This window comes from Somniosus microcephalus, chromosome 25, assembly GCF_052327205.1.
Source record: "Somniosus microcephalus isolate GS21.2 chromosome 25, FLI_Smic_1.0, whole genome shotgun sequence".
Lineage (NCBI taxonomy): Eukaryota > Metazoa > Chordata > Chondrichthyes > Squaliformes > Somniosidae > Somniosus > Somniosus microcephalus.
In genome coordinates, this window is record NC_141011.1 from 45522942 (window position 1) to 45532603 (window position 9662).

Consider the following 9662-nt stretch of genomic DNA (forward strand, 5'->3'; position numbering starts at 1 on the left):
CCTTGGTCACCTATTCTCCTGACGTGGATGTGTGTCGCCTACTCTTTCATCATCTCTGGGTTAATATCCTGGGATTCCAAATCGAACTCCATTGTGGGAGACCCATCGCTACAAGGGCTGCTGCAGTTCAAGGAGAAGGCCGACCGTCCTTCTCTGAGGCCAACGAGCAATGGGCAATAAATGCCAGCCGTAACCATATCCTGAGAACGAATAAAAAGGGAATTTCCACAGTGTGCCATCTGTCATTCAGTGGGTAGCACCCTCACTTCTGAGTCAGAAGGTTGTGGGTTCAAGTCCCACTCCTAGAGATTTGAGCACATAAATCTAGGCTGACACTCCAGTGCAGTGCTGAGGGAGTGCTGCACTGTCGGAGGTGCCGTCTTTCAAATGAGACGTTAAACTGAGGCCCCATCTGCTTAACTCAGGTGGACATAAAAGATCCCATGGCACTATTTCAAAGAAGAGCAGTGGAGTTATTCCTGGTATCCTGGCCAGTATTTATTTCTCAATCAACATCACAAAAACAGATTATCCGGTCATTATCACATTGCTGTCTGTGGGAGCTTGCTGTGTGCAAATTGGCTGCTGCGTTTCCTATATTACAACAGTGACTACACTTCACAAAGTACTTTGTTGGCTGTAAAGTATTTTGGGACCTCTGGTGATGGTGAAAGGTGCTATATAAATGCAAGTCTTTCTTTTTTACTGATGGATTGTGACCAGTCACACAAGTAATCATAGAATGAGACAGCACGGAAGGCGGCCATTCGGCTCAATCAATTAAATAAATGAATCAATTGATAATAATTGATTACCAGGAAGCAAGGTCCTGAAATTACACACTCCAGGATAGGTGGCCCTGGAGATGGAGCATGCGGTGTCCGCCGGCACGCTTGAGGCCTTCCGCGACTGGTGGGCGCCGCGGGGACTGGAGTGCATAATTGATTTAAACGACATTTTAATTTGATTTGTTAAGTTTTATTTAAAGATTTATTAGAGTTTTAGTTACAGTTTATTTGTTTAATTTATTTTTTGTCCTACAAAAAGAGGAGGAACATGAAATGTGTCCACTTGAAAGTTCTAATTAAGACGAGGCATTCCCTTCAACACCTCAGCCAAGCAGGTTAAGTACTTACACTCTGATATCCTGGGTTCAATAAAGTTTAGGTGTTGGGAGTTTAATCATCTCGTTCAGTTGAAAGCCAAGCGTAAAGACAGCAGGAGACTTCTCCTTTATATTCTCTCCAGAACAGGTAGAAAATAAATTCACTCGTTATTGCAAATGTTAAGTGACGTTTTGGGAAAGAGGTTTCACATTAATGCAGCCTAATGACTTTTCCTGGCTTCCCCCGTTTCCTGATCACTTGCTCTTGGGGGAGCGGTTCCATTTCTTTTGAAATATATTTCCCCATCCCGCTACCTGGATAACAGGAAATGTGCATCGACCGGGAGACTTGAGTCAGAGGCGCGGGTCATAAAAATAAACCAGGGGAATGAGTGATGGGATCTCGTCATCGCCCAGTCCACAGTTTAGGAACCACTCAGAGCGGCGGTACCAACCTGTTCAGGTTGGATCAACTTTGAATAAGGAAGTGAACTTCAGTCAGACCTCTATAAAAGCGCACAGGCTGCAGGAGTCGTCAGATAATCATTAAACCTCAATTGCAACAGGTTATAGGACACCTATTCCTCGCTCTGAGAACCCACAACAAGGTTTGCAAATGGCTTTTTTAAAATTCCAGTTGTTAATTCGGCAGGGACTGTATTAAATGAATTCAATTTAAATGATCTTAAATTAAGTCTGGGGGAATTTGTGTTCTGTTTTGAATGTTAGCCCTGAGTTGTATTCTAACTAGGGAGCAGTTTGACAGAATCCAGTAGTTGTAGTTTGTCTTTCGAACAGAGTTGAGTAAGTTCACAATAATAAAACTCCTCCCGCTCTAAGCGAGTGCTGAAGCGAATCCTTGCTCAGTGTTTAATTCAATCCCAGTGTAAGCTGCTATTTTTTTTTTAATCCAAACTTTTTTTTTGGGGGGGGAATGTCTCGTCTCGTGGTCGATTTCAATTTTAAAAGCAATAAACACAACACCCGTCAAAGATTCGTTAGGTTTAAAAAAATTATTGAATCAAAAAAAATTGTCTGCTAAACAGACGTGTTAGAGATGCAAGTGCAGTCTGATCCACTTGTGTGTTTGCACCCCGCCCCAAACGATCCAATAATTTGTAATTAATGTAAATTATGCAGCACAGTGAGAATTCAGTACTTTAAAATATTCAAATGACCTGAATTGAACTCCGATCACTGAGGAGAGTGGACTGTATGCATGTTGTGGGATTTTAAAGTGTCTGTTTAAACAAACTTATTGCTGTAATTTTTAATTTATTTGAACTTGTATCTAATGTAAACGTTTAAAGTAGTTTTGGGACAGAATGGTCTGGCAATGCACCGTCCCCCCACTTCTAGAAGTTGGCTTTGGAATCCTAGCTGAGAAGTGAAGTCTCTGGCGGCCACACGTGTGTGTGTCTGTCTCTGATTTTCTATTTGGTGCCGGTCCACTGTTGCATTTTCCTCGACCCGTTTCAAAATGTGTTTGTCAAAGTTGTAACCGTCTCTCGCCAAATGCTATCGCGTCACTTCTATCTGTTGAGCTTTATTTCAGGGAGTTTTGTTGTCTGGATTTCCCCTCTTCCATGACTACTGGATGCCTCACTTTGTTTCCGGAAGACAGTTGGTTTCAATCCGCGACTAGCTGTTGTCCAATACTGGCCGGTACAACAGATTCAAAAGGAACCGCTGTTGTCTGTTCTCCACTCCTTCCCAAATTCATCTTGGCGACTGTGCCTTGAGGATTGAACTTTATTTTGGACTTTTTTTCGGGGGGGACGGGGACTTTATCGTGCAGTAATTTTATGAACCTTTTCTGGAACAGTAGCATCTTTTATTTTGCTGGGTTAAATTGAATTGTATAGCAACAGATTCTGTATCTTTTGAACTGTGAACCTTGGCAGTGAACGTGTGTTTTTTTTCCACCATAGATAATATATTTTAAAACGTGTGAAATGATGGAACCTCAGCACTGAACCTCCACGTCAACTGATTCGTTATCTTAATGAATAGGCAACATGCTTGATATTAACCTTGAGGCTCTGACTTTTCAAAGTGTGTTTCCCCAAGGTCGATGCCAGCACTTGTTTAAAACTGCTTGAAATAAATGTTAGTCTTAATTGAGACTCTGGCAATGAATGTGACTGTAGCCACCTGCCTTAGTAAAGCGTGCACCTTTAGCATGTATTCATAGCATCTCAGAAAAGTTAAGCACCATCTCAACATTGTATTTTTATTTTTGTTCCTTCCCCCAGGTGCGCAATGTCTGTCTCAACCCAGGTGTGGCACACTGAAGCCCCTCCTGTTATGGAAAGTCCCGATGGAAACTCTGTGGAAGGGCTGGAATGTACCATTTGCTTCAGCTCCTATGACAACATCTTCAAGACTCCCAAGTTGCTCGAATGCCAACACGCTTTCTGCTTGGAATGCCTGGCCAGGCTAGTGGCGACCTTGCCCGCAGACCAGGCCACGGATATCATCTGCCCACTTTGCAGGCGCCAAACAGCAATGCCTGATAACGGGACCCCTGCCTTAAGAACGAGCCAGGAACTGCTTGCCAAACTTCCCCCACAGCTGCAGCTTGAAGAGCCAGTGTGGATGGAGGGCAAGAAACTGTGCTACAAGAGGGCCACGGAGCCTGGTAACTCTGACTTCTGTATCTGTATTGATCTTGGTGAAACGAAACCAGAAAATACACCTCCTGCAACAGAAAGAAACTATGGGATTCTAAATTGCTTTGGCTTGTTTGGTGACTGGAAGCGACTGGTCCTATTTATACTGGTAGTGATCATTTTCATTGGCGTCGTGTTATGGCCACTTCAGTGTATGATTACCAATAATAATCTAAGCTGTACTCGGCATCTGATAGAATCAACAACTGCCCCGACCATCAATATTGTAAGATAATCTGGGCTAAGTGGGTTGGAAGGAAAAGCCGGTGCATTGTATGACATTTGGACATTCTGATGTCTGTGTGTCAGCTTGGAAGATTCACGAATAGGGAACCAAACGGTTCTACATAAAACTTTCTAAAACAAAACCTTCTAAATGTATTTGTCACATTTATGGGACTAATCACAACAAGAACAAATACAATAATTATTTGTGGGCTATTTTAAGTTTCCTGTACTGGACAAGTGGTTAAAATTACTGTAAGGTAAATCTTAACTACATTTCTGTACATGAGTTGGTTAACAAAATAAACTGAATAGAATAAGGACTGGTGGGCTAAATGGGACATCAGCTGGCTTGCTGTTCTGTTGCCACAAGTTGACGGGATTCAATTCACTTCTATCTGCACTAACTTGTAAAAATGACAGTTTGGTTCATAATCTTCACAGTCTGGAGAACTTGCTGAAAAGAGCCCTAATGTTTGTAAACTATTAATTTTAATCCTCTTTGGGCAGGGATATGGAAGCACGTCCTTGCTACCGTTGTGTGATTATCTAAAGTACACTTTTCGCTTGATCATGAGTGGTAAAATGTGTGAATCTGTATTTCCACAAACGTCGTCACACTTGTTCAATAGGGCAAGAACCATGCTGGTGATCAGAGGCTTCGGAAGCGTGACACAACAGTTTAACACTTAGCAATTCATTGGTGCTGCCTAACAAGCAATCAATGACAAGTTTGTAGCACTTGGGCAAGATAACTGATCACTTTTTTTGTTGGAAAAAATAATTTACTGTTTCTGTCACAGTTCACTCTCTAATTCCTCTTTGGCAACGGGGAAACCAATTATTTGAAGAGGGGGCTGCCACACAAGTTGTCTGCTGGATTAAGTTCAGCAAATGCATTATTTTACACTGGGTGGGGGGGGTGCACCAATTTCTGTTGCTGTCACTCAATTTCTTGCCCTTTGCCATTATAGTTTTTGTCAATCTTTCCCCCAAAATATAACCAGCAATCTCTGCATTCTCCAACACTCGCCTGATGCCCAAAATAAAAATTGGCTCTTCATTAGTTCTAGTTCTTGGTCTACAGCGGTCTCTTTGGATGCTGACTGACCTTTGAATTTCCAATAGTGTTTTACAACAGGCCCCTTTTGTTGTTTCTGCAAAAGCTGCTTGTTCAGCTGTGTACAGATGAGGAGGCCTGGTTTTTCTTCAACTAAAATCTGGTTATCTATTTGGCTGTCTTTAGCACAGCAAGTGCTTGCTTCTATCGCAGCTGCAGTAACGGCTCCACAATGGATATTCTGCTCAGTGGAAACTTAAAGCTGCATGGGGTTCCTCTTTGCAAAGCTAGTGTTCAGCTTTCAATATAAATAAAGCAGCTCCTCGAGTGCTTAAAGTGAGATCCATATGTTGAAGCCTGCATATGCATTTTAACCATTGTCCCTTGGAACACTGGCTAACTTATCAATCCACGTTGTGAAGTATCTTGCCAACAAATAATCTTTACATGTAGCAGTGTATTATGGGGCTTGTCGCAGAGATGGGTATGAGTGATGTGGTCCTTCTCATTAGTGCAAGAAGCCTCTTACTGCGTGACCACTGGAACACCGACCCATTTTCAAAATGTCAGACTATTGACACTTTTTTTTTTTCTTTTCGAACCATGCTTCAGAGGCTCTAGAATCTAATGACCTTGTGTACAGCCTAAAACAGGACGTGGTGTTTTTTTTTTTTTTTTAAACGCACAATTTTAATTTATTTTTGTTAAAATTGGGACTGTGAAATTGAATGTTTGGGGGTCTACCTAATTGAGACCTGAAGGAGGAATTAATTTTGTAATGCAGTGTCTGTACTTTACCAGATCTGGGATCAGTTCAGCTGCCTGTCTTCATGATTTCAACTGAGTTCTGTTACCAGCAAGATTTTCAGATGTGTTGATGGACTGACTGATCTCCTAATTGTGATTTTTATATTGCATTACTGCTAATTAGGGGTTACTGTTCTGCTTTTAAATTATTTAAGTATTCTAACTTTTCAGTATTGAGTTTGTGTACAAATTATGTATAATAAACTTTTATAGTTAACTTGACACTTTTTTGCATTGTAATATTTGCATCACTTGAAAGGAGTCTTCATCTACAATATACAAATATATAACAGATAAACTCTTACTAATCCACACTATCTGTAGGACTTCACAAACCCATGGATCCACGGACTGAAAAGTGGGGTGTAAGTATGTATATTTTGCTCTGCGTAAAATTAAAGAATTGAAATAATGGCCTACAAAAGGTTCTAGAATACACTAGTCTTAAAACCGCTCTTCCCTACTGAATTGATACCACCAAAAATGATTAATGGGTCACTCATCTTGCTGCCACTTGTGTGCAAAATGCCTGCCATGTTTATGTAGCAGTGACTATACTTCAAATTAAGTCAATGTATGTGAAGCACTTCAAATTTCTGGGCGATGTGACTATGGTGTTATTATCAATGTAAGTTCTTCCATGTGCATAATGGAACTGTGTTTATGTAAAGTCTGTCTCAAAGACTTGGAGCTCCAACATGCCACATTGCAAGATACGTATGTTTTCTCTGTTTAGGTCATTATAAAATCATAGAATGGTTACAGCACAGAAGTCGGCTATTCAGCCCGTTGAACCCATGCCGGATCTCTGCGAGAGTACCTCAGCTAGACCCTTTCCCCGTAGCCCTGCAAATTTTTTTCTTTCAGCTACTTATCCAACTCCCTTTTGAAAGATAAGATTGAGTCTGCATCCACCATCCTTTCGGGAAGTGCATTCCAGATCTTAACTTTTTTTTTTTTTTTCTTACGTCGCCTTTGGTTCTTTTCCCAATCACCTTAAATCTGTGTCCTCTGGTTCTCGACCCTTCTGCCAATGGGAACAGTTTTCTCTCTCTATCCAGACCCCTCATGATTTTGAACACCTCTATCAAATTTCTTCTGCTCCAAGGAGAACAACCCCAGCTTTTCCAGTCTATCGACGTAACTGAAGTCACTCATTCCTGGAATCATTCTTGTAAATCTTTTCTGCACCTTCTCTAAGGCCTTCACATCCTTCCTAAAGTGTGGTGCCTAGAATTGGACACAGTACTCCACCTGGGGCCGAACCAGTGTTTTATACTGGTTCGTCATCATTTCCACACTTCTGTACTCCATACCTCTATCCATGAAACTCAGAATCCTGCCACCTTCAACGATTTGTGCACACATACCCCCACGTCTGTGTGCGCCCCCTTTAGGATTGTATCATTCAGTTTATATACCATCTCTTCTATCTTTCTACCAAATGTATCACCTCACACTTTTCTGCGTCAAACGTGTAGTAATAATAATCAACTTTATTGTCATTGTTAGTGCACAAGTGCAGTACAACAAAATGTAGGCTTGCGGCTCCTGCGAGTGTACATTTAGATTAAGACATTTCAACATTCATTTGGCTTGTAATACATAAACATAATAAAGTGCATTGGCAGATGAGCAGGCTTTAGAGTTTATTTGTGGAGTTCAGTAGGATGACAGCCCTGGGAAAGAAGCTGTTCCTAAATCTGGTCGTTCGGGTGCGAATGCATCTGTAGCGTCTCCCAGATGGCAGGGGGGCGAACAGGCTGGGGTGGGTAGGGTCTTTGATGATGGTCCGTGACCTTCGTAAACAGCGTTTCTGGTATATGTGCTCTATATGGTCGGTAGCTGGGTGCCGGAAATGCGTTGGGCAGTTTTGACTACCCGCTGCAGGGCTTTCCGGTCATAGTAGCTACAGCTGCCATACCATACTGTGATAGTTCGTCAGGATGCTCTCTATTGTGCAGCGGTAAAAGTTAGAGAGGATCAGGGGTGACAGGTTACATCCCTTCAGCCTCCTTAGGAAATATAGGCGCTGCTGGGCTGCCTTCACCAGAGGAGGTATTGAGGGACCAGGAGAGGTCTTCCGTGTAAGGTGTGGAAGAGAGTAACACTGCGGATCAATGGAGATTAGGAAATGGATCTTGCTATTTGGTCTCAGAATACCAGCTTTTAAAAATTCAGACCGGTTCGGATATTAACATTTAAAAAAATTAATTATGGGCTTGGCTGGCAAGGCCGGTATGTATGGTCCATCCCACGCTACCCTGAGAAGGTGGAGGTCGGCTTTCAGTTGAACTGTTGCAGTCTGTGGCAAAGGTGCTCCCACAACTTTGTGCTCCCACAGCTCCCAGTCCAAAGATGTGTGGGTTAGGTTGATTGGCTATGATAAATTGACCCTTAGTGTTAGGGGGATTAAATACTTGGGGTTACGGGGATAGGGTGGGATATGTGTTGGTGTAGGGGTTACGGGGATCGGGTGGGATATGTGTCGGTGCAGGCTCGATGGGCCGAAATGGCCTCTATCTGCACTGTGGGGTTTCTGTGATTCTGTGAACTCTGTTTAGTGGTTTGATGTGACTGAGTGGCTTGTTTGACCACTTCCGAGGGCAGTTAGGAGTTGGTTTGGGACTGGAGTAACATAGGGCCGCCTGGGTAAGGACAGCAGGTTTATTTCCCTAAAAAGGACATTAGTGAATCAGTTGGGGTTTTTACAATAATCCAACAGCTTTTGGTCATTTTTACTCATACCAGCTTTTTATTTCCAAATTTTCTTAAATTTAAATTTTTTAATTGCCCTGGTGGGATATATACTCATGGTCTCTGCATTACTAATCCAGTAACCTAACCACTATACTACTGTACCATTTATTTAAAAAAAAAAAAAAAAAAAAAAAAAAAATTATTCCAACACGATTCCAATGGGGAAAACTGGGAAAGGGAAATAAGGGGGATAGTGGCAGTGCCACCTTCGATCGGGGGGTGGGAGGCGAGAGGTGGATGGCAGGAGCCTGCAGTTAAAGCTTCTCCCGGCTCCATATTCACCGAAGAATGAACAGGTTTTGTTTCTGGTGGCAGCCTGAAGTTGACTCTGTTAAGGACCCTGTTAGGCCACATTGTAGACCTGGTTTTCCTGAATGCAGAATTGAGGTGTTTCTTCAAAAATTAAGGATGAATAAAATGGTGTATTTGACACAAGTCTTCAGTCCTTTATATTCTTTGTAATAGGTGTAGGATTTCTTTATCTAGTATATTAATTAATGTTCTTTTTACCACTCCCTTATTATGGTTATATAACACACATGGTTGCACCATATCTGGATGGGTAGGGCTTGTGCAAGCCTGATGGTCTTTCACATGTAAACCCTGGGCAGACTTATCACAAAATCTTATGCCACAGAAATTGGCCTTGGGTGTTGCTGAATTCTAGAGTTCCGTGCATAAAATTGGGATTTATGAAACTATCTACACAGGGCCACTTCTACTTTGTGACCTTCGATGTGCACAGAGACCTGGTAGAGTAAAACCCTGAAAAGAAATAATAAAACTGAACTAATTGCACAAGGAAACATTTTCTTGGCTGATTGTGGATATTAAGTTGCTAAGTGCCCTCTAGTGGCGTAGAATCAATGAAGGAACTTGGGTAGGATCTTTCCACCCTCAGGAAAATTTATGATGACTGACAAGTGCCAAAGGTCTGTTTGTTGGAGTTCATGATTTATTGGGATTGTTACAAACTGATCATTTTTCAGCAGTCTGTTTTTATTTCCCATCATTTATTCTGCCTGGTACAAAA

General features: G+C 41.9%; 1 protein-coding gene across 2 annotated transcripts; it reads left to right on the forward strand.

The window, feature by feature from the left end:
• Window positions 1-1155: 1155 nt before the first annotated feature.
• LOC147100763 (RING finger protein 223-like) lies at window positions 1156-6089 on the forward strand. 2 transcript variants are annotated; one of them, XM_085967307.1, is made up of 2 exons: window positions 1156-1253; window positions 3361-6089. In XM_085967307.1, exon 2 carries the CDS (start codon window positions 3368-3370, stop codon window positions 4010-4012), a length of 645 nt encoding a protein of 214 aa, XP_085823433.1. In that variant the 5' UTR covers window positions 1156-1253; window positions 3361-3367; the 3' UTR covers window positions 4013-6089. The 2 variants fall into 2 exon arrangements, with proteins under 2 accessions (XP_085823433.1, XP_085823432.1); XM_085967306.1 differs by lacking the exon at window positions 1156-1253 and adding an exon at window positions 1332-1713.
• Window positions 6090-9662: the final 3573 nt, after the last annotated feature.

Excerpts from the sequence above, each read along its gene's own strand:
- LOC147100763 (XM_085967307.1), top strand. The coding sequence starts at position 3,368 with ATGTCTGTCTCAACCCAGGTGTGGCACACTGAAGCCCCTCCTGTTATG.